At 42.1% G+C, this 24294-nt stretch overlaps 1 protein-coding gene across 4 annotated transcripts in view; it reads right to left on the bottom strand.

Moving 5' to 3' along the window:
* MET (MET proto-oncogene, receptor tyrosine kinase) overlaps positions 1–24294 on the bottom strand; it is a 112708-nt gene that overhangs the window by 6242 nt on the left and 82172 nt on the right. For all 4 annotated transcript variants that reach the window (XM_019654771.1, XM_019654769.1, XM_019654768.1 and 1 more), the window contains exons 12-19: positions 19051–19197; positions 17192–17348; positions 16853–16993; positions 13785–14015; positions 11786–11866; positions 9224–9405; positions 5633–5742; positions 4279–4444 (exon numbers count right to left, since the gene is read on the bottom strand). In XM_019654771.1, the coding sequence (XP_019510316.1) occupies positions 4279–4444; positions 5633–5742; positions 9224–9405; positions 11786–11866; positions 13785–14015; positions 16853–16993; positions 17192–17348; positions 19051–19197 (1215 nt within the window). The remainder of the gene's footprint in view (positions 1–4278; positions 4445–5632; positions 5743–9223; positions 9406–11785; positions 11867–13784; positions 14016–16852; positions 16994–17191; positions 17349–19050; positions 19198–24294) is intronic.

Here is a 24294-nt window from a genome sequence, read left to right as displayed (position 1 = left end):
GGTATTTTCACAATGGAGTATTACTTAGTTAACATGACTGTACTGTACACTTAAAAATGGTTAAGATGGTCAACTTTGTTTTGTCTTTTTTTTACCACAATAAAAAAAGAGGAATGAATCACTGACACAATATCATGGATGACTCTCAAGTGCATTATGGGAACTGAAAGGAGACAGACCCAAAGACTACTTACTGTACAATTCTGTTTATATGATATTCCAGAAAAGGTACAGCTATAGTGACAGAAAACAGATCACTGGTTTCCAGGTCTGAAGGACAGGGTAGGGGTGGACCATAAAGGGGCACTAGGAAATTTTCTGGAATGATAAGACGCATTCTACATGCTGGCTGTGGCGCAGGTGGTAGCCACACAACTGCACGCATTCTTTAAAACTTGAACTAGAGCTGGCCGAGCGGCTCAGTTGGTTAAGAGCTTGCTCAAGAGTTTGAGCTCTGAGCAACAGCAGTTCAATGCCCAGCCCGAGCTGAGCTGCCGCTAAGCTGCCAATAGGTAGCAGGATGGCTCAGCTAAAAAAACCCAAAAAACAAAAAAACAAAAACTTGAACTATGTACCAAAAGGTTGAAGACCTGGTAAACTGCATAATGGTGATGCCTTTAATAGAAATAAAGATGTGAGGAATTGACAGTTGGCAGGAAAGAACTTGACTTTGAACATGGTAAATTTGTGGCGCTGATTGAGAACGTCCAGGAAGAGAGATTTCAGAGGTGAATGTTGATGGGCATGGTTGGAATGGTTAAAGGAAGCTGATATCCAAAGGCCAAAAGGGGATAGTTGCATGTAGGATGTGAGAGAAGGAAGAGAAGCCATCAAGGATAAAGAAAACAAACGAGAGGGGCCGGCCGAGTGGCTCAGTTGGTTAAGAGCGCAAACTCTGAGCAACAGGGTTGCCAGTTTGAGTCCCACATGAGCTGAGCTGCCTCTGAGCTGCCAACAGGTGACAGGATGCCTCAGCTGCTGAGAGCACATGCTGCTAACAACAAGGTTACCGGTTGGACTCCCGCATGGGATGATGGGCTACGCCCCCCTGCAACTAAGATTGAACATGACACCTTGAGCTGAGCTGAGCTCCCCTGAGCTGCCAACAGGTGGCTGGATGGCAACTGGACTTGGAGCTGAGCTTGCTGCGCCCTCCACAACTAAGATTGAAGGGCAACAACTTGGCTGTTCCCCTTCCCCAATTCCCCAACACTGTTCCCCTTCCTCAATTCCCCGATAAAATCTTAAAAAAAAAAAAAAAAGAAAAAAAGAAAACCACCGAGATGCAAGAGGAAAACCAGGTGGTGCAGTGTCCCAGAAACCAAAGGAGGACGAAATTTCAAGAAGGAAAGAGTGGTCAGCAGTGTTAAATGCTGCAGAATGCTGTAGCAGGATGAAAAACCCAGCTGAGTGAACACCTGAGAAGCCAATACTGACTTTAATGGAAGCAGCTCTGCTACGTGTGAAACAGTATACAGTACTGGGCATGAGGAACGGAAGTGTAGTCACACCCACTTTGTGTGAGTGGGCTTGACGAGTATTCAGACTTTAGCCAAACTCCATCTATCTGGGCATCTGCAAGAAAGTGGACCTTTCTACAAACAGCAAGTTTTTGCTTGTCGATCTTAGCATACTTGTATGCCATATTTTGTTAGCCATTCACTAGTTGATGGACTTTGGGGTTGCTCCTGCTTTTTGGCTATTATGAGTCCTACTACTGTGAATATTCACGTACCAGTCTTTGTGTGGGCGCATGTTTTCATGCACTTATTAGCTAGCTTATCTTACATCTCTTTGGTAAAATGTCTATCAAATCTTGTGACTATTTTTAAAAATTGGATATTCTGTCTTATTCTTATTGAGTTGTAAGGGTTAGCTGTGGTTCTTCTTAATGGTAGACTAACAGTTGGGTCTGAATGAATAGTATGCTCTTTGAGGATGGGTAAAGCCCTATCTCCTGGCTTTACCTGCCACCATCACAAACATGTCCCCAGCCTACCTCTCTAGGACCCACTTCTTTCATCTGTTTCAGAGCCTTTCAGCATCAGAAACACAGGCCTTATGCTCCACCATGTGCTACCACATTCTCGTAGTAGTCTCATCTGCCCTGAAGTCCCATTCCTCCACCACGACCTGTGACATTCTTATTGAAATCAAACTCCCCAGTCACCTCGCCTTATTTCTAATGTTTCCCCAACTCCTCATAGTAACTGCATCATGGGTTTCACTTGAAGATCACGATTTCTCTGACACTCTTACCAATAGAGGCTAAGCTTCTCCATCTTGCTGACCCACAGGGAGGAGGGTAAGATGGTTTCTCTCTTGCCCAGGCTGTGTTTCAGTCCCTGCCCCTTGCTCTCTCTCAAGAGCAGCTAACTCTTTCTCTTCTGAAGTCCATATTCTCCATTAGCATTATTTTTTGCCCACTTTGTTTGCTGATATCACGGGTTTGGACTTTTCTTTTCCTGTTGTTGGCCTCAAGGACTGAAGCGTCAATGCTCCTCGACCTGCAGACATTGGTCGTCTTGGCTTAGCCCATGCAGACAGAATACCTGCACTCTGTCCAGCCAACACGCGGGCTCCCCAGCCACTCCGCCCCTGAGGCCTCCCTCGTCTGACAGCAGTGCATGCTGCTGAGCTGCCTGGCTCTTCTCCGGCTTCCCTGCCAGCCTCTCCTGGATCTCCTACCGCTCTGCTTTTCTCCTTCGCTTCGTAGATGGAGGTTCTCCCAAATAACTGCTTTCACACTCTCAAAAGCAAACTTCCAACCTTGACCTCTGTCCTGGACTGAACTGTATCCTCCCTAAGTTTACATGTTGAAGCTCTGACTGTCAGTGTGAGGGTGTGAGGAGGTGGGACTTTGGGGGAGGTCATCAAGTTCCAAGGAGGTGAGGGCGGGGCCTCTGTGCTGGGATCAGTGGAAAGAGACAGCCTAGACCTCGCCCTGACACAGTGAGCAGGTGGCCATGTCAAGTGAGGCAGAGGGCTCTCACCATAACGAACCACGCGGGCGCCCTCCAGCCTCCAGAACAGTGAGAAATAAATGTGTGGTGTGTCAGGCAACCCAAACTGAGGAACACATGGGCGGCAGGTCCCCACGTCTCACGGCCTGACAGACCTCTCTGCCAGGCTGTCCTACTTCAAGGCCAACTCAGCGTGTTCAAGGCTGCGCTTAGTGTCTTTCTTCCTGAAGCAGCTTCGCCTCCTGCGCTTCACACGCCTATCACTGCACCAGCGTAGGCCTTGCTCATCTTTAACTTTCATCAATTTCTTGCTGAATATTCTTGATTTTACCTCTGAGATGCCCTTTCCTTCCATCTCTTCTGTTCTCACAGTTTCTTGTTATTTCAGGGTCTACCTCTGACTTTGTCTTTCTGTATCTAACTCCTCCCAAATCATTTTACGGAATGAAGAAAGTCTGTAGTAATCTAATCTGATTACACTTTCATGTTTGCATGTGGCCAGAGGATAAATTCCAGACTCCCTAGCTCCCAAGGACCTCTATGATCTAGCGTGAATGCATTTCCCCAATTTATTCTCCTAACTCCCGTGTGCTCCTCCATTTCTGCCACACCACCCACCGCTTACTGTTTCCCTAGAACTTGAAAGATGTGTGTAATTTCCTGTCCCTTCGCCTCACCTGGCTTGCTATGTCTTATTTCATCGCCCATTCCGTCCATCCTCCTTTAAGGGCCATTGGAGCACCATCCCCTCCCCCACGTGGAAGAGCAGAGGTGCCGACAGGTGAGCATCTCTCCTGCTCTCGGTACTCCCAGACATGTCCTTTAAGCTGGTTCTATGAGCGGAGGATGACCTTCGCAGACAAAGGAGATCCTGTTTCTAGCTGGGTGCGGGAATAATGGCTTCACTGCTGGACCTGCCTCAGTTATGGCTTCCAGCTCTCTCAAGGCGGAATTCTTGAGCTACGTGTGGCTGGGCTAATCCCAGTCCACTGTGTGGAGTTACTGATGGCCATGCCTTCGTTCCTGCTGAGCTAAGTTCCTGGAGGACAGGGTTCACGCCTGGCTCAGCATTGGGCTCCGTGAGGCTCTATCTAGTCTGGGGCTCTGCTGGACAAATGTGTTTGAATAAATGAATTTATGAAAGCATCCTATGGGGACCTGTTAGACAATCCAGCTTTTACTTATGAAGAAAACGAAATTAGTGGCATTAATGGTTTCTTTTCCTTTAAAAAATATTAAGTAGCCATAAAACGGCTAAAAAAAAGTTGGGTATGGCAGTGAAAGAGGAGAAAGGTCGGGGCGATCAGTGCGTTACCACATCAGACTTGGTGGTGAACTTCTGAGTCTGCAGACTTTCCAAAGCCATCCACTTCACCGGCAGCTTGGCACCTGTTTTGTTGTGGACACTGTAGTATTCTTTATCATACACGTCTCTGGCAAGACCAAAATCAGCAACCTTGACAGTGAAGTTTTCATCCAGCCTACAGAATGGACAAAGAGGATTGCGGGTGGCTGAAACAATAATTTACAGCGATGCTGCATAGCTCTAGGTTAGAACAAGCTGACTTCAGTATCTGAAACCCATTAATCCATAACTTCTGCAAGGAGGCTTCCTCCGGCCTCAACGGACTAATACTGAATTACAATGGCATTCTTGCACAAAAATGCTTGGCATTTACATTACAAATTCAACAGGCCAAGGAAAGAGACCTTGAATAATGTGGCCCAAGAAAATTCATTTTGCTTTAGTTCTCGAGGAAAGGTAAAATTGGCCCCCTCCCAGATTTCCTTTGTTGCTAAATTAAGTAGCCACCTGATTAACCAAAGCAACGGCCAATATTCACTTGTCAACCACTAGCACTACTTAGTTTTATGGGAGAGACATGACAGGGGACTGTAATTTGGCTTTTTCATTCTCAAATGGGCTAGATTAGTGCATAAAACTCATATATCCCACCACTGAGGGAACAAAGAAACAGGACACATAGTCAAGTATCGGAGAAAAACAGCAGGGTTCAACAAAATCAGTTCATGCCATGTAAGGCTATGTATCCCTTTGCTTAAGCCGGTTTTTATGTTGTTACGTTGACCAAAACCAAGGTAGGAAATTAACAGCGCGCTCTCTCGTTACACACACTGAGTCATGAACCAGCGCCACGCAAAGGAAAGCACTGGGTCCACAGACGGGACTGCTGCGTTACACAGCCCAGGCAGCCAGGCACGAAGCTCTTTTGTATGTTCATTCCCAAACACCATTTTTGGTAGGGCTTCTGCAGGCTGACTTCAGAGCCACCCTTGGAAAGTGACAATATGTTGGCGTTTGTGTTATCAGCCCTCTCCTTTTCACTGGAAAGGGCTGAATCAAATTCTACCTCCAAGGCTAATGCAGTGTGCAACCACAACACTGGAGGCTACTTTGGGGAAGAAAAAAGAACAGCGAAAGCACACAACAGCTGTTCAGATCCCCTCTGGAGAATCTCTTAAATTCTCCATTGACAAAGCCCAAAAGGCCTGCCTACATCTCCAGTGCTCACACACTGATTTAAAACTGTAATGGAAATAAAGGATTTTGCACAAGAAGAGAAAACTTCCTCCTAGCTTAAACAGCGGAAACGAGGTCCTCCTGGTCACTGAGTTCAGACTGTGGGCACAGAGATTCTGATACTTACATACAATTTCTGGCGGCCAAGTCTCTGTGCACAAACTTTTTGCTTGCAAGGTATTTCATACCTTTGGCTACTTGAAGACCAAAGCCAATAAGATCTTTTACAGTTGGGTTCTGCAATGAAAGAGAATTGGAAATGTGCAAACTAAGCATCTACACTTCTAGCTATGATCTCAGAATTCTGAAATGTTTATATGAACGATCTTGTTTCAAATAATAACTTGTGCCCTGTTGATGACAGCAATCATTGATTAAGTATCTGCTGTTTGCAAAGCATCAGGCTAGATGTTTTTTATAAAACTTGGCTAATCCTTATACACTTCTGTAAGGCAGGTTTATAGGGGCTCCATTTTTTAGATAGGGAATTGAAGTTTGTTTGTTTTTTTTTAAATTGGGGAATTGGAGGAGCGGAACGGTGTTGGGGAATTGGGGAGGGGGACCAACCAAGTTGTTGTTCTTTAATCTTAGTTATGGAGAGCGCCAGTCGCCATCTGGCTGCCCGTCGGCAGCTCATGGCCTCTAAGCTCAAGGTGCTGTATTACAATCTTAGTTGCAGGTGGGCATAGCCACCATCCCATGTGGGAGTCGAACCGGCAGCCTTGTTGTAAAGAGTGCATGCTCTATCCATTGAGCCATCAGAATGGCAGCTCAGCTCAAGGTGCCAAGTTTAGTCTTAGTTGCGGGTGGGCGTAGCCACCATCCCATGTGGGAGTCGAACCAGCAGCCTTGTTGTTAAGAGCGCACACTCTACCCACTAAGCCATCCAGGCGGCAGCTCAACTCAAGGTGCAGAGTTCAGTCTTAGTTGCAGGAGGGCGAAGCCCACCATCGAACAGGCAGTCTTGTTGTTAGGAGCACATGCTGTCACCAGCTCAGCCATCCTGCCACCTGTTGGCAGCTCAGCTTGGGTGCAGTGTCACTGGTCCATGTGGGAATCGAACTGGTGGCCCTGTTGCTCAGAGCTTGCACTCTTAAGGAAGCTCTTAACCAACTGAGCCACTCGGCCAGCTCAGGAATTGAAGTTTTAAAATGTAGGTTTTATTATTCAGGTATGATAAGGCCAACCAATGGGAGACAATTGCCATTGAAAAGACAGTTTGTTATAACTCCCAAGAGAAGGGAAGCCCACGCAGGGAGGCACTGGGGTAGGGGGTCTTTATTGTGAGACGAAATGGGCCAGGCAGGGCTAATAGGTTTAGAATTGGCCGGTTTGAATAATTTCAGCAGGTGGGCTCTAGGGTGTAGGGCTGTCCTCGGTGTCTGGTATCTGCCCTTATGTGATCAGGGCAGGTGGTGGGTAGTGACCCAGCGTGTGAGAGCTCAGTGGGCGAGGTGGCTGGGGTTTAGGCTCTGGATTGGTTGGTTTGCATGCTTTCTGAAGGTGAGCTGTTTACCACCTCTGGGAATTTGCTAGTCCTGAAAGAGGCAGTCCTTCCAGAGCCATCAAGGCCCCAGAAGTCAGAGCATCGGAAACACATGGGTAATACAGGAAGTTCAGAACAAAATAAATCGCCCCAAACTACTCAGATGGTAAGTGATGGAGATGAGATTTTAACCTCAATCTTTTAGGCTCCAAAGTCCACACTGTAGTGAAATCAAGCACATCAGAGGCCCGCCTAGTGGCACTGAAGCACCAGCTCACAACCCAGGGGCCTGGACCCACATGGAGAACAGGAAATGTCACTCTTCAGAAACTCCACCCACACAGCTGGGTGGACAGAGGAATGTCTGAGGTAACTGTAAGAAGCATATCTGAAATGGCGTCGATGTCACTGTGGTTGCGGCCCTACTGAGCCACTGTGGAGTTCGTGAGCCCAACAGGCACACAGTGGGGACACTCACTTAATGCACACAGAGGCCAGCTCCCTGCGTTTTAGGATTCTCTTTAAGATGCATCTATGTTCGTGGTTGTCATTAGCACGGACTCCCTGGGTCACAGAAGGCCATGGTACTGCATAGCACAAGCTTTCTATCCTGCTTTAACCCTGGGGGAATAATACCCCAGAGAAGGTAGCATGTCCAACCAGATGGGCTTATCAGGGTAATGACAAGAGTTAAAGTGGAAAAGTGGGGCCTGTCAGGGCAGCTTTGTGCTTTGTAAGGTGACGTCACCGTATCGGCAAACATTCGCTGCCAGTGAGTATTTTATTCTTGCAGCTGAACACAAATATTCCTTTCCAATGCTGTCCTAGAGTTTCCTTCCCTGTGAAACTGACCCCATGTTCGCGAAGCTGTCTTTGATTGAGAGTAAAGCTGCCTTATTAACTTCTCCAGGGGCCTGAACACAGGAGCCGGAAATGAGCCGAGGCCTGTGACTTCAGTTCTGGGTACTCCTTCCTTTGCCCTCTGCTCTGGTCTGGCCACCACCCGCTCACCCTTGAGGTCCTGCCATAAACGTCACTAAGAAACTCCCGCTTGCAGGAGTCGACGAACCTGTTTTGTAACTCTGAGTTCAAACATGTTCACTAAGAGCTTACGTGCCAAACACCGTTGTAGGTGTTGGGGCTGCAGCGGAGAACACACATAGAAGGCCCCACCCTTATGAGCTGGCGTTTCAATGGGACATGTGTGTGTTTCTGTACACACATCCATATATATACATTCGTATGTGGCTATTATTTACTAGTTTATTGTCTAGTGCAGCACTATTCAATAGAAATATAATGCAAGCCACAAATGTAAAATTTTCTAATAGTCATATTTAAAAGTAAAAAAAACAGATGAAATTAATTTTCACAATATATTTATCAACCCACAAATCCAAAATATTATCATTTTGATAAGTTATCCACATAAACAATTATTAATATTTTACTTTTTATACTAAATATTCAAAACCTGGGCTGCAGTCTATACTTACAGCATATCTCAGTTCAGACTAACCACATTTCACACATGGCCCACGGTCACAGAAATGGACCGCTCAGGCCTCAGCCCTAGTGTATAAAAAAATAAGGGTGATGGAGAAAAATAAAGCAGGGAGAGGAGACAGACGGAAGGTGTGAGGGTGGGGTGAGTCCACTGCAATTTTAGATAGGTCAGGAAAGGCTCATTTTGACGATCACATTAGGGCAAAAAGCTGAGGTCAAGTGAGAAATGTGGCTATTTTGGGGAAGAGTGGTTCAGGCAGAGGGAACCAGTGCAAAGGTCCTGAGGTGGTGAGTGATTTTTAAGTGTGGAGAATAGAAAGGGATTCACTTGTAATTAATTCTTCAACGTCTTTCCTTCTAAAGTTAAAACTCCATGTGGGCTGAGGTTAATCTGCCTCTATGTCTCCTGTGCTGTTTCTGGCACACAGTGGGTACTCAAAGGTGACTAAATGCATCAAGCAGGGGGATGGTACAGCAAGGCCGTTTGCAGGCCAGGTAAGAATCATTGCCCCTGGGGAACGCTTTCAGGTGTCACCATCTTCCCACCACCATAGAGAATTTTCAGGTACAATGGAATTGAATGGGCCTCTGTACACTTGAATGCGGCCAACATTTTACAAGTGCTGCTTTGGCTAAAAGCTTTTAAAACGGTTCAGAGTAAACTGTTCAGGAGAAGGTTCAGGAAAGCTGGCTTACACCAACTCATCAGTTTGGCAATATACTTACATGAGTTTCATTTCTAATGAAATTTCTAAGATCTCCATGCTTCATGTAAGGTAGGACCACCAGTGGGGACCCCTCACTGCGAAGGCAGATTCCCAAGAGCGAGAGAACATTGGGATGACTGAAATCTTTCATGATGATCCCTTCAGTCAGAAACTGGGAAACTTCTCCTATGTCGGTGATTCCTGAGGAAGCGGCAGAGACATTGATTTCATTATGGAATGATGAATGTTTTGTCGTGTTCGGATAGGGAGAGCAATGGGATGTAAACCCACAGGCTAAGTCTGTCCCGAAGCCTCATGCTCATGGTGTTTTTACAATTCATCGAGCACCATATTTTGCGACGTATAATGTGATCCTGTGTATAATATGCACCCACGTTTTTGGCCCAAACTTTCAGGGAAAAAAATCTTTTGTTTTAATTTTTTAATTCAAAATTTTATTTGTTTACATGTAGGTGCTTGTTTTTTGTATTGTAAAGGAATTTTGGCATTTATTTCTTAACATATTATGGTATAAGAAATTATATGTAACAAATAATTACAAAACACAAGAACCGATACAAAGTACAAGAAATTTTATGTACCAGTAACAAATTTATGATATTTACGCATCATAGAAGACCAAGAACGCTTGGTCATTGCAAGTTCGTCGTAAATTCTACAAAACCGATGATCATATTCCAGGGTATTATTTTGCATACAGATATCGTTATTGATTTCTAGAGTTACACTTTTAACTCATAAGCATAAATAAAAGAATTAAAAACATTTATATAGATACAGAATTAGTACTACCCAAGTATAATGTGCATCCTTATTTTTCCCTCACAAATTTGGGCAAAAACACGCGCATTATACACGGCAAAATACGGTATGTGATGTCACCCTGCCCTGAGCCTTTGAGTCACCACTTACTCCCAGTTTTGTAAGATGGAGTTTGTCTCATAGAGAATCAGTTTGTCTCATACAGAAAAAGGGGAGGGAAGCAGTCCAGTCCATCTCTGTAGTGAGTGTTTAGGGCAGGGGTTGGCAACTTTTTGTGAAGGGCCAGATAGTAGATGTGTTTTGGCTCTGTGGGCCGTATGGTTTCTGTTGCAAATACTCAGCCCTGCCGCCATAGTGCAAAAGCAGACACAGCAACAAGCGGCTGAGTCTCAAGAAACTTTATTTCAGAAACCAGGTGACGGGCCATAGTTTTCTAATCTGGGGACTGGGAGGATTTGAAGAGCAATCACTGTCATATGTCTAAGTAGATTTTTTTTTCCAGTTTCTAATCATTTCCAGATAGAGAGCCTGAGGGTTTGACACCAGTCAGCATTAACGAAGAGTTAACAACCTTGAATTTATTAATCTGACTAGTGTCAATGTCGATGATGATATTCTTTTACAAATGCAATGCATTCTGAAACCTGGAAGCCCAGAGAGATCAACACCCTAGGGACAGGGAAAGGTTTCCTGGCGTCAGGGCTGTTCTGCGTACAACTGGCAATGGTGCTGTCTTATGAGGCAAATTTATTTACAATCATACTTAATCCATCACAGTTTGTTGTTTGGTCTTATATAAACTGTCCCTTTAATTACCTCGTGGTCAGACTTCCAACCAAATCAACCAGATAGAACACTGGAGATTTATGTAAGAAAAGGCTGAAATAGTTCTGACAATAAAACTTATCTTGCAGAAGAACCCTTCATTTGTGCATTTAAAGGTTATTAATTCCAATGTAAACTTGTAATATAATTGGCTAACATTTTTCAGGATGCTGCAAATTTTGAGCACAAACTTGGACATTTAGAAAAGGCCAGCACTGACTTGGCGTGTGAGACCTGTCAGCAAGATGCAGCCAGGAAAGCACTAGAATGAATACACTGGGCTGTCCAAGATAGTAACTCATGCCACAGTTATGCCTCTGGGTCATCAGTAAAGTCTGAGTTTATGTTTGGAAGCAATCTTTGTTTCTTAAGCAGTGTGCATTCCATTTAAAAAAGATTTTCTCAATAATTGCTAAACTTAAAAAAAAAGAGTTCTAGCATTAAAAGGGGGTAAGTTTCACTTGTTTAGGAAGTTCATTTATGTGGAATACCTCATGCCCCAAAAATGCGGATAAATGAGGTATTACCACATTTTCAATTTTTAAATTTTCTGCCAGCATATTTTCCTCCTGTTTGTCTTATTTCATTTTTTATCTTTTTAATGGAGGTTGTGGTGAAAAAATAATTATAGTGATGCCTCTGGATAAAATGAGTCATTACTATTGTATGTGCCAACATGCTTCCAATAGTTTCCATAAATGTCACTTGCATAACAAATATTATAAGCCAAACAGAGTGAAATGATACTCAGCTCATGCAGGAACCTCATTTCTCCTACACTAACTTATGAGGGCTCTGAGGGATAATTTCTGAGGAAATATTTCAATAAGAATTTAGACCAAATTTTCAGGATTAGATCCATAATTGTAGCAGTAGCTGATTTTTCCACAAGGTAAAGTGTAAATTTACATTTTATTATGTTTATTATTAGTTTGCAAACCACAAAAGTGTACTTAAATAAAATGTGACTTACTATTCAAGGATTTCACAGCACAGTGAATTTTCTTGTCATCATTATCCAACAAAGTCCCATGATACACACAACCAAAATGTCCTACATGAAAGAGGGAATTTGGTTAGTGCTTGCATTACTTTTAATTATGCAATAATTATTTATGAATCCCTTTATAAACTTCATTTCCTTTTTTTTACATGACAAAATGGTACATTGTTTCTTCTACTTTTGATTAACAATACCACTCTGTCTGTGTGTTTGTGAATATATGTAGATGTAATACGTTTTACCCAAAGCTACAAGCAATGATTATTCAATACATGATGAAAATTTAGATGATATAACTGTTATTTAAGGCTAATATAATAAAATATTCAATAAGTGAAACTAGTGAAAACAAGAGTACCATCAGCCTCATAAAAATTTTTATTATTTTTAAGAATCAAATAACTTTTAAATATGAAAATAAAGTTTTGCCCACATGAAGAAGTGAAATAAAATAAGTTCCCTATATTCCAATAAACTGAAATGAAACAAAAATGTTACCATTGGAAATAAGATTTTCATTCTAGAAGAAGGATTTCCCCTCTTAGTCACCAGTTAATATGTAATCCAGGTTGGCTGAAACTGAAAGGAAATTGCCCAAAAGAAGCAAATTCACTCTGAGTCACTTCATCCAGTTCTCTCTGGCTCTGGCCACATCACTTTCCCAGTAGTAACCCTTCCTCGGGTGGCAGTAATTTTCCCCAGAGGTGCCAAGCATCGGGTAGCTGTGTAAGTCATTCATTCATCAATTCACCCAGCCAGCCAAGACTCCCAAGTGCCTGGTCTGTGAGTGTCATGCATTCATCTACCCTCTCGTAATGCAAAGATGGATGAAATAAAGCCTGTGCTCTCAAGGGCTCACATTCTACTGAGGAAAAACATAAATAACTGATAGTTAATATTTATAGAATCATTCATGATTATTCCTTCATAAGAGAAATAACTGCCATTTTAGCACCTTCATGATTAAAAAAATTCTAATTTTACAATATCTAGAATTAGAACATAATTAGTGAGGCCACAGGCTCTAAAACTTGGTGCAATTACTGGAATCGATAGGCCGGTGACAGAAGTACGTGTCCCTCTGCTGTGACACATGTTTACAAACAGTGAAGCTGCTACTAGGGGAGGGGAGCCGGCTGAGGACTGAAACCTGGAGTGTGTGACTGAGGGAAGTGTGACTGCTGTGACAGGGGGCGGGCAGGCCTCGTGTTCATACAGGGCAGACCGCCAGTCAGCCTCTGCTTTGTGCTCGCACGGACCTGTGCTAGCTTTGGCAGCACAGATTGAATAAAACGGATCAGAGGCCAGGCAGTATTAAAGGTGAAAGCTTTTTAGAAACAAGGGAAGAGTGGAGTTCATTTCCTGGCTTCTGGTTGGTGTTTTTTCCTGATAAATATTTCCTCCGATACTGTGTATGCTAGCCACACTTGCCGGTCTGCCTGGCTTTACAAATATTAATTCCTCTCCGTATAAAGAAATCAAAGTGCATTGTAGAGATGAAATATGGTGCTTCAGATCAGGAGAACGCTATAAATTCCCCACCTTCTGACGCCATCCAGCAGGGTACAAACTACTACAAACCCGGACTTCACAGTTAGTCAGTGTTTTCAGAGTAAAGAAAGACTGGAAGGAAATAGGAGTAAAAATATTGGAACGTAAAGGAATGATGTTTTAGAAGGAAGTAAGACACCTTTCAAGAAATCATAGTTGTCATTATGAAAAAGGTGCGGAAGGATGTGATTTATTTCTCGTATGTTTGGCAGATTATCAAATTGCCTCCAGGTCCAGGGGCACGTCCCCATGGCTATGATTTGCAGGCCTGTTTTTCTGCAGAACAGGAATCAAGGGCACTTGTTATCACCGTCCTGTCAGTGGCTTTCGCCATTGTCTAAGTCTCTAATCTGCAAAGGCAGCAGACAAAATGCCTACTGGAAAGTCGTATTTAACAGAGCTGAGTGGAAATACTGACCCCTTCCTATGACTTCACTGAAATGCACAATCAGGCTGCTAGGCCCGATCACCACATGCTGGACGGCCTGAACCAGCTCCGGATTGAGCGTGCTGAGGTCAATGCGAACTGTATTTTGCAGCAATGGACTAGATACGTCAGAGTCTCCACCAGGCAGGATGGGGGAGAGGTCCATCAGAGGGTACTGCACTTGTCGGCAGGATCCATTCTGGGACGAGTTAGGAAACTGCTCTGCAAGATAAAGGAAATTATTAGAAAACAGTAGTGAAAACTCACTGTGCAGAGAGGTAGCAAATTGAATTAATAACGAAGCCTGAATTTTAAAATGAAAGACGTGATGGTTTTATCATTGAACGAGGCTAGGAAGAGCCTTTACAGAGAACTGGTTTAATAAAAACAGTAACTTGGGAAAAGATGCTGCCTTTTACACACACACACACACACACACACACACACACACACATTTTTAAAAATGTTTATAAATGTTCTTTTAAGTAGGCTAAGCACTAACTTTGACAGCTTGTTTACTCTCTTCATTTCCTTAGACTTTTTCTATATTAAAAAAAAAACCCATGCTTGAGGTTTATTTTTAATGTACTATATTCTTAAGCATCAGAAGCAGCAAAAGTAGTCTGCCTTTTGAGCGACTAGTGTTTATTAATGGAATTAATTAGTATTGCTCAAAATCTATATAGTTTCCTGGCCAAAAAAAATATATGTATAATTAAGTATTTTACATATATAGGATTAGAGATATAATGGCTAAATTTTCAGAACTGAAAGCTTTTCACATTAGCAGTAAATTCCCATCATGTGATGGTGGCAGAGTTAGTGTTATCGCTATTTAGAGAAGGCAGATTAGAACTGGGCTGGTGCGCCATCCCCACTGCTTAGCTGAGGGCATTGGAAAGGGGTCAGCATTCCTTATACGCTGATCTTTACAACTAAAGGTCTGTGAGAGCCTCAGGCAAGGTTTTCATTTCAGGGTGGAGGGACTGCAAGGTAGAGAATAAATGTCTTAACGCCAAATAGGACAGAGAAGCCACTGGTTGCTTTCCGCTTTCCACTGGGAACCCATACACTTCAGGGAGAGGGTATCATGTCCACAGCCATAGGCCTGAGATAAAATAGGCAGGGTACTGAGCTGTATTAGTACATAATGTGGGGAAAGGACAGAGGGCTATGTGGGGGGACCCCATCGGTACCAAAAGATAGTATTTGTTTGCAACAGAGCAGGAAAATCAGAACTTGAGAGCAGGGCATAAAAAGGAAGTTGATGGCTCCCGGGCTATTCCTAATCCCACTTAAGCATTTTTAGTATTTTCCACATTGGACAGTTTGGTTAATAACAAATCAATTTGACCAGAGCAGGAAATCTCAACAGTGGTTCAGAAAAGCGTTAGCACCACCTATAGTGACAGTAATCACTATCTGGAAATGAGACAAATGCTACCTGAAGGGAAGGATGGCCAAACAGGAGGAATACCTGAGTGTTGGAGGCGTGAAGGAAGAGGGGCCCCAGGGTCTGCCTGTTCCTTTAATCCCAAAGTCAAGTTCTCCAAACCCTCCCCACAAAAGGAGATACAGATGAGCCTCCCTAAGCTCAGTCCTTCCACCTTCACTCCCCAAATCCTTGCACCTGGAGATCAGGGAGTTTGAGGGAAATTCTTGGTGGAGACATGGGAAAAAGTCCTTGGTCATGGAAACTCTACTGACCTTGTGGTTCAGTGTAAACGCATGCGCAAACCATTGAAACCACTAATGTGTGCTCCTGGTGTGACCCTGAGAGAATCCTAGGTCCCCATAAAAGACTGCTGAGAGGCTGGTCCCAGCAGACAGACAGAAGCTCTGTCGTTGTCTCTTCCTGAGGTGCGGGCTGTGCATTCTCTTTCTCTCTGGATGGCCTATTCCTGCGTGTTTTACTTCATTACTCCAAGGAGTGGGTTCAATATAGGAAAGACGGTGGGACTCAAGCTTCCTAGCAGTGATGACAGAGGTCTGATGAGTAACGAGGTTGAAAGAAGATTAAGTAAACTAAAAAAAAATTTACTTGTGAATTTTAATGATCTCAGATTAGAGCTATTACATGTGAATACAAGCTAATCAAAGCTCTAAATTTCAAAACTGTAAATTGGATTTGATCTGTCCATGGATTTTTAAAGGTAAAAAGGAGTCAGGTGGGCAAGGACAATACTTACGTGTATTTCTACAGAACTAACAGAAACTTCAAAAAATCAGAGGCAGTCAGTGTTAAAAAAGGTTAAAATGTTAAGTGCCTTACTGCTCTTGAACTTATTTTGAGGAGCAACTTCTAAGTTTTCCAGTATCCTCAACTGTCTGTGACTCATTTTATTTGTCCAATGGTAAATATTCAACCAGGGAAATGCTTGTATTTGACTCATGTCCTGTAACTTCTAAAGATAATGGAGCAGATATGATATGGACATTTTGCTTTTACCAGGACATTTTAAATAAAACAATGTGAAACTTTTTGGTTAACCTGAGCATAAGCAAATGACGCTAACGCCTCCTTTTTAAATAGCATAACTGAAGGTTTTCATTGGAGAATACTCAAAATATATGCACGTGCTGGAATGCTGTGGGTACAAGGCTGTGTACTAACAGTCCATGGAGAGTACTACAGGTGCAGTTTAAATGTTTGAGGATCGACATTTTGAGCTAAAAAACTGTAGCAGTGCCCACTTACATTTATTTAAGTTTTATATCTTAACTCTTTCTGGGTTGCTATAGAGAGCATGACAATTTCTTAACATTGCACTCAGACGATAATCACCTACCTTTGCTCAAATTATTTCAACATCAACCTTTTCGTGAGAAAAGAGCTTGAAGACTCTAAAAATCGAATATAATCTATAAATATGTTCATTTAAAAAATATGATCTGTGTAATTCTGTGTCAATTTAAATACTTCTTTGGCCAAAGAGGAGGTAAATACTTCTTTTATGTTTTTATAAAAATATAAAGGCAAAACCAAAAATAAGCAACAATGCCACAACCCACTGAGGTATATGCACAGGTATTTCTCAGAACAAGAAACTGAAATATACCTTCTGGAAAAGTAGCTCGGTAGTCTACAGATTCATTTGAGACCATTTCTGTGGTTGGGCTTACACTTCGGGCACTTACGAGCCTATCCAAGTGAGGAGTGTGTACTCGTGCATCATAGCGAACTAATTCACTGCCCAGATCTTAAAACAGAGAGAGAGAAAGAGCTCGTTAAAGGCTTGGCTACCATGGGTCCCAGCGGACCCGGACCAAGTGACAAGAATTCATGGATTTTTAGGGATGGCATATATGACAGGGCACATGAATCTATGACAAGTTTAAACTCTCATGACTGTATTCTTAAGGTAGTTCCTTAAAATAAACAAGTAAAGAAAACATACCTTTAATTTGCTTTCTCCTTTTCAGCCACAGGAAAAGTCCGAGCAATAACGAGAGTATTACTGATATCGAGACAACACCAACAATCAATCCTGTGAAATCCTGATCTGGTTGAACTATTACTTTTCCAAGGACAGTTGAAGAAACTGCTTGCTTCCACTAAAAATGACAAAGAACAGGCAGAATTCAGCTGGCTATTTTAGATAGGTACAAAATATGCTACACAGCAGGGATCAGTCTCCCTGGGCCTCAAATACGACCTGGTTGTTACTGTTCTAGAAGTGATATGACCGCATCATAAGACTCCTCGATTGTGCATCAGTGTTTGGACAATTAGGGGCTACGCAGCTCTGAGGGACTCACATGGCACTTACCTGTTAGTACTTGTCACTAGGTATTAGGGATAAAAAGATAAATAAAAAAAAGTCTCTGATCTGGAGGAAGTGAAGTATTAAAAGGGGAGACAAACACATAAGTAGATAATTATAATACAATGTGATGTGTCCTATAGATGTGTGAATAAATACATCTACTTATACATGTAATGTAGTAAGAAACACAGACAATAGGACATTGATTCTGTGATAGAGGGTGGGGTGGAGGGAAAAGGAGACTTCCCATAAGAAGTAAATAATCATATTATGGGATAATAAAGTCTCAAAATATTTTAATTTCAGTTTTGATACATAGAAGAAACCTTTGAGGTCCCTTCCAGCTCTAACATGGCATAATTTTTAGGATTTATGGCCCGTCTGAATTCCAAACTCTGATCTCATAATTCAGCATTAAACTTTCTAAGTTTTTTGTAGTTTTCCATTTTATAGCTTTTTAGAAGATTTCAGGAGCCCTTTAAAAAGCACTCATTCTTGGATAAACCAAATGTGGTACACAATGGAATATTCAGCCTTCAAAGTAATGAGGCTCTGACACATGCTACAACATGGATAAACCTGAAAACATGCTAATAAGCCAGGCACAAGACAACCATGATACAAGTCCACTTATACGAAGTGTTTAGAACAGGCAAATCCATAAAGACAGAAAGTAGATTAGAGGTTCCCAGGGGCTGGAGAAGAGAAAGGAGTGTGACAGCACTGCTTAATTGTTCCAGAGTTTCGTTTTGGGTGATAAAGTTTTAGAATTAGATAGTGGTGATGGTAGCAATTAATGTGAATGCAATTAATGCCACTGAATTGTACGCTAAAAAAATGGTTAAAATGGCAAATTTTAATGTTATTATGTATTTTACCAAAAATTAAAAAAAATAATAATGTAATATGCCCCAAACCATTAAACTGTGCATTTTAAATGTGTTAATTGTATGGTATGTGAGTTAATCTCAATAAAGCTCTTCAAGAAGAAAAAAAAGCAAAAAAAAAAAAAAAAAGCACTCACTCTGGTACCAGGTTACTTGATTTAGGAGTCTACATGCAGAAGTTACTCTCAAATAGTTTAATTTCTATTTTCTTTTGCCCCGTGCATATACATTCTTTTCTTATGAGGCCCGTGCATTTGAGATCACTGAGGAGGGCAGTGGGATGTTGGCTCCGGCCTCCTGGGGCAGTAAGAGGTAGCGGAGGGGCCATCTTGGATGTGTCCTTATCGCTCCTGAGAATTATGGCAAATTTTGGCAAGAGTGTGGCATGATGGAGACAGACCACTGCTAGGAAGGACTTGTGAGATCTTGGGAAGGAGACAGCGCAACAAAAAACTCACTATTTCTAAAATAACAACTAAGAATCAAGGCTGAGCTGATGAGCCAAGGCCAATACACAAATGAGCTATAATGATTTAAGTCTGCAAGTGACATAATTACGCTGGCATCTTTATTTACATCATGAGAGGAATGCAGGAATCCCACCTCTATATTTAGCTCGTTGTTCAGCTTGAGCAGGTCACTGGGGACGGTACATGAAACGGCTTCCGAATGTGACTGTATTTTCTCACAGCTCTTATTTCCCACTTTTAACACTTCACCTTTAACTGCTTCAGGGTCAATGTCATTTCCCTGGAATTAAAAAAAGAGGTTGTTAACACTTCATAGTTTTGCAGGAATGCTAACAACTGGGAAGGAATATAAATACAGTGCAAACACCGGCCATGTTGTTTGCCAAGGCACACGATACTCAGTGTACGATACTCATTTTCATGGGAATTTGGACAGTTGAAAGAGAGCACGACAATTTCAGGGCACTCATTAGTCAGGAATCACAGCATATATAATAGCTTTTCTATTGAATTGGATTTTAGAGAAAAGGAAAGAGTCTTGGTTCCCATCCTTATATCGAATGGCCTCTTACCCATAATTGCCTTATTAATGTTTTCAGGGGTATTGATGGTTGGCAAGCAGGAAGCAATTTAGAGATTGAGTTCTTGCGCTGCCTAACACTTCCACGATGTGGTGACACCCAGGCTTGGCGTCCCCTCTAGAATCACAGTGAGCGCTTTATAAAATACTGATGCCTGGGTCCCATCTCCAGAGATTCTGATTTCATTCATCTATGTTAATATATTCCTTTTGTATCTGAGTGTGGCGATTTCTTTTCATCGTACTTGCACAGTTAAATTCTTTACATAAATGGTTTCATATTCAGAGAAATTCCTGTAAGATGCCATGTGACCTGCATTATGATTTGAGGGCATGAATACATTATCCTGAACAATTATATAGTTACATGAGGATTTAAAAAACGTATTCAATGTGACATATTTAGTTAACTGAAGTTACCATTAGGCATTTATGAAACATTCATATTTTGCTGAAGAAACCAGTAATTAGCCTTGGGAAAGAAGTGAAAACAGAGGAACAGTTTTTCATATCAACACTTAATGAGCACAGTTATTTATTAAAAAGCCATTACTTGGAGGACAGATTTATCCAAACATATCACTGTTTTTCTTACGGACACAGCAACCAGCAATAACCACACCATAGCTCCTCTATTTTACATGATCTCTAATACTCGGCAAACTGCTTTTACGTACATTGTCATATATGGATCTTAATAGGTTGGTAGGTCAGATATTATTCTGGGAAAAGAAGTTGGAAGAAAATATTTTTTCTAACACGAATCTGGAGTTTAAGAAAAAATACATACAGACAAACTCTGTCCGCATGTGATTTCTAGAGGCTGTATGTATGTTCATTGAATCAGGTCAGCCATACAGGGCAGTTCAACACAGAACATAAATCTAATAGGTCACTTTGGGGCTTCAAATGAAAACTTGTTGGTTAGGTCTGAGGAGGATTAAGGCGCTCACTCACATATTGGAGGGAATTCAGGGAATGACAAAGAAAAGAGATTAAAGAGCTGGAGAGCTTGATTTATGAGGGAGTGACTAAAATGTGTCCTGCTTGCTTAGATCATCACAAAGGCTGGGGCGGGATGGACATCCTGGACTGACATTCCCAGGACTCCTTCTGGGGTCCGGATCTCCTGATCTTCATGCTGCATGAAGGCTTCCCTAAAACAAAAGCAGATCACACATCCATACAACTGAACCCCTGTTCATTTGTGCCTACCAAAAAACATATGACAAAAGCAGTGACTGCCATAAGAAGTCAGCTTTGTATGGTTAGTAATTATCTTAGAAGTCTACGACCCAAGATATCACAAAAGTGACACTGGCAGCCCACAACTGTGTAACAGAGGGGCTTGAGTAAAAAGAAATATGTACATTTTTATCATTTAAAATAAATATAGCTTTATGGAGCTGTGGGAAGAAAAGGTATATATTTAGAACTTTTATTATTTACTTTTTCACTATTTAATATTAAGTAGTATCAAATAGAAGAACGTGTTTACAAAATTGGCTCAGTTCTTCAGTCACTGAAATGACAATATATGTGTTTTTAAATAAAGACACAAAGAAGAAACTTTCTGGTCTTGAATCCCCGACATACAGAGCAATTTGTCCTGTAAAGACACCCTCCTGAGGTAGGCATTATTGTAACTCCTGCTTTCCACATTGAGAAATAAGGTTCAAGAAAGGACTTGATCACAAAGTAAATCAAGTTCCATTTGATACGAGATGTCCTCACCATTCACTATGTCAGACACATTCTTTTTTACTGAGAATATAAAAGTAAGAGATGCTTCCTCTCACTATAATGTTAACATGAGTACCTTGAAAACAAATACTCCCAATGTGTCAGCCATATCAGGATGTTCCTTGTTTCCTTTCTTCCCCACTCTTGCCTGGTGTAACATATGTTTCTATGTAGGATTCGGGCCCAGGAACCCATGTACGAGCTGGTTACACAACAGGGCAGATGGGAGTGGAAGTGGATGGGATTTGAAAAACAGCTTTATAACAGAAGGGGCCTTACAAGTTTTCATACATCGAGGTGACCACAAGATTGAGTCTAGGGAAGTCAGCTAAGGGAGTAGGAGGTGCAGGACCCTGCCAGGCAGCAGTCCAGGGACTGGCAGCAGAAAATCAGTGAGTTGTTAGTGGTGGGTTGGGGGGAGAGTTATGCTTTATCCAGAGGCTATGAGTCCCTCAGCTTAGGAAGCAGGCCAGAGAACCTTCACAGAAAGCTTTAAAACTGAGTCCACAGGATGCTGATAGCATTCGGAGAAAAAGTTCCCAGGTCATTTGAGAAAAGCTGGGTGAACCAAAATTAAACTGGTTTCTTCACTGGCTACTTGGGGCACTGTGAAACCTGTGAAATCACAGGTACTGCCTATGTGCCCTGGGTGGGGGAGGGGAATATATATATATATATATATATATATATATATATATATATATATATAAACAGAATGCATATTAACGTGCATAGTACAGGGAACTACTAGTTTATGAGTATCAAGAAGAACAGGTTTTGACCTTGGGCCAGGTGACCTCTAAGGAAAGAGCCCTTCACCTCCATCCTGTCTGGAGACAGAATTGGCCCCTGTGGTTGTGGTGGGATCTGGGCCTACAGTTGTAGGTAAATTAGTCAGAAGGGCGAATAAGCCAAGCTCTGGCTGGCATGGTCAGCAGGTAGGCTGGGTTAGCTCAGGACTACGCCCCCTTCTGGACCCTTCGCATACCCAGACACTGGTGCAGGCCTCTTCCTGACCCCCCACCTTTGCTCTGGAGCTCGCAGTGCTGTACCCAACCAAGTCCCCATTTCCTCTTGAGCTGATCTTCCCGTCTCCTTTTTTCAGTTTAGCTGCTGCCTTCTCCAGGCTGAACTTCTGGAGGCTCTGTTACCACATATACTAATATGCTGAACAATAACACAGACCCCAGGGCAGTGTCAGGCAGTCCTTGTTCCAGCAGTAAATACTGTACTTCTCTAGTTTTGTAAAATATGCGCATACACAAAAAGTCATATAATCAGGGAAAAATATAGGGCTCCTTTAAACAGAATTGATTCTTTAGATATTTGTATAGAATTTAGAGCTATTTCATTTAAAGAACTGTATAGATAGACAACTATATACCATGATAGAAAAGTTTCTCTATTATAAAAGGTATTTTGGTATACATTAAATAAAGGTTAATATGAAAAGCATTGTAATTTAGTGGAAAGGAGACTAAATTTGGAATCAAGAAATGGTGCGTGAGGCCTAGTTGTTTGCCCCTCAGGTGACCCAAGACAAATCACATAATCTTTTGAAACCTTTGCTCACTTATCTATAAACGGGGATAATCATCACTGATCTCCCAAAACCTCACAGGCACATGTGAATCTCAGAGAAATAATATAGGTCAGAGTACTGTGTTAACTCAAATGCCACCCAAATGTGAGCTGCCTGTGATGCGAACATGGTGCCCTCATGGGAACTGCTGAAGAGATGCCGACTTCTGACGACCACTGCCCACCACTGGTGTGGGCTGACTCCAAGCCTTGGTCATCAGCTACCTCCCACATGGATGGGGTTTCTGATTTGCTCTGAGGAGTGGCTGATCCTTGGTCTCTATTACGTTCTCCAGATCCAAACTTGGCTGACCCCTTGGCCATGGTGTAGTCACTGGGCCAAATGCTGACTAAGCCAATTCTCACAACTCGGGCTGGAAACTATCACCATGTCTTTTCAGCCAAGGAATTCCTGTACGCATGGCTGCCCGAGGAGCTTGAACTCTTCCTGGCAAAAAGGCGCAAATCTCACTGTAAACACGTGCTTCTCTCCAGAGTGCATTCATTGATAGCACACAAACATCCTTCACACTCATGTTTTGAAGGGTAATAGAACAAGCACAGCATGAAATAAAATGGTATCCTTTCTTTTCACAAAAACAGTCCACTGCTTGTCCAGAGGAGGCCTTTGCTTGTCTCAAGCTTCGCTTTCATTTGTTTCTGCCCTAAGAGAGGCAAAGGATTTAACGGGATCAGTTTAGAGACTGATAAAGGGTTAAAGTGCTGTCACACGCATGTTCTCTTATGCCTTAGATTTTCTCTTATACATAAGGAAAATGAAGTATGGGAAAAGATTGAATCATGACACCTAAATAGTCCCCCTAAACTGGCCCCTTTCCCCAGAGATTGCCACTCCATGGCATGACAGGTGTTACACACTTGTTAGAGAAAGGAGTCATTCTCTATGGAGGCAAAAGAAGAAACTGTTTGTGCCTGTTTCCAGAGCCCCATTGGGCCATCCATGCTGGGCACAGCACTGAAAGGCAGAGGATGATGGCAAATCATGTTTTTCTTGGTCCAACAATTTTGTAGGACATTGAAAAATGGGTACTTAATTTATAGGAAAAGAAGTGTTCTCCATGTCAGACTGTGCTTGGAAAGGTAGATAAAAAACCACTTATCACTAATCCTTCCATCATAGATACAGGAATAGAAAAATAGGCTTTATCTGGGCATAAAAATATTTGCAAATAAACCTTTGTTTTCATCAAGAAAAACCGAATGGAATCTTTGAAATGGCAAACACAGTAATTGTCGAAAGCAAAAGCTCACACTAGATTAGTTTTATTGAAAAGAAAAAAAAGGAGAGATAAAAGCTCTTTCTCCCTTTCTAAAACTAATTAAAGAAGCAGATGAAAGACTTTTCTGTGGTAAACATGCTGTTCGTTGAAGCAGGCTTCCATTTAATTTCACGCTGGGCTTGCTTAATTATTGTACAAAACACAATTGTGAGATTAGTAAACGTGTATGAGT

Source organism: Hipposideros armiger, unplaced genomic scaffold, assembly GCF_001890085.2.
Source record: "Hipposideros armiger isolate ML-2016 unplaced genomic scaffold, ASM189008v1 scaffold_230, whole genome shotgun sequence".
Taxonomy (NCBI): domain Eukaryota; kingdom Metazoa; phylum Chordata; class Mammalia; order Chiroptera; family Hipposideridae; genus Hipposideros; species Hipposideros armiger.
The sequence above is the reverse complement of the archived record's forward strand: the minus strand, read 5'-3'. Positions and strand labels throughout refer to the sequence as shown.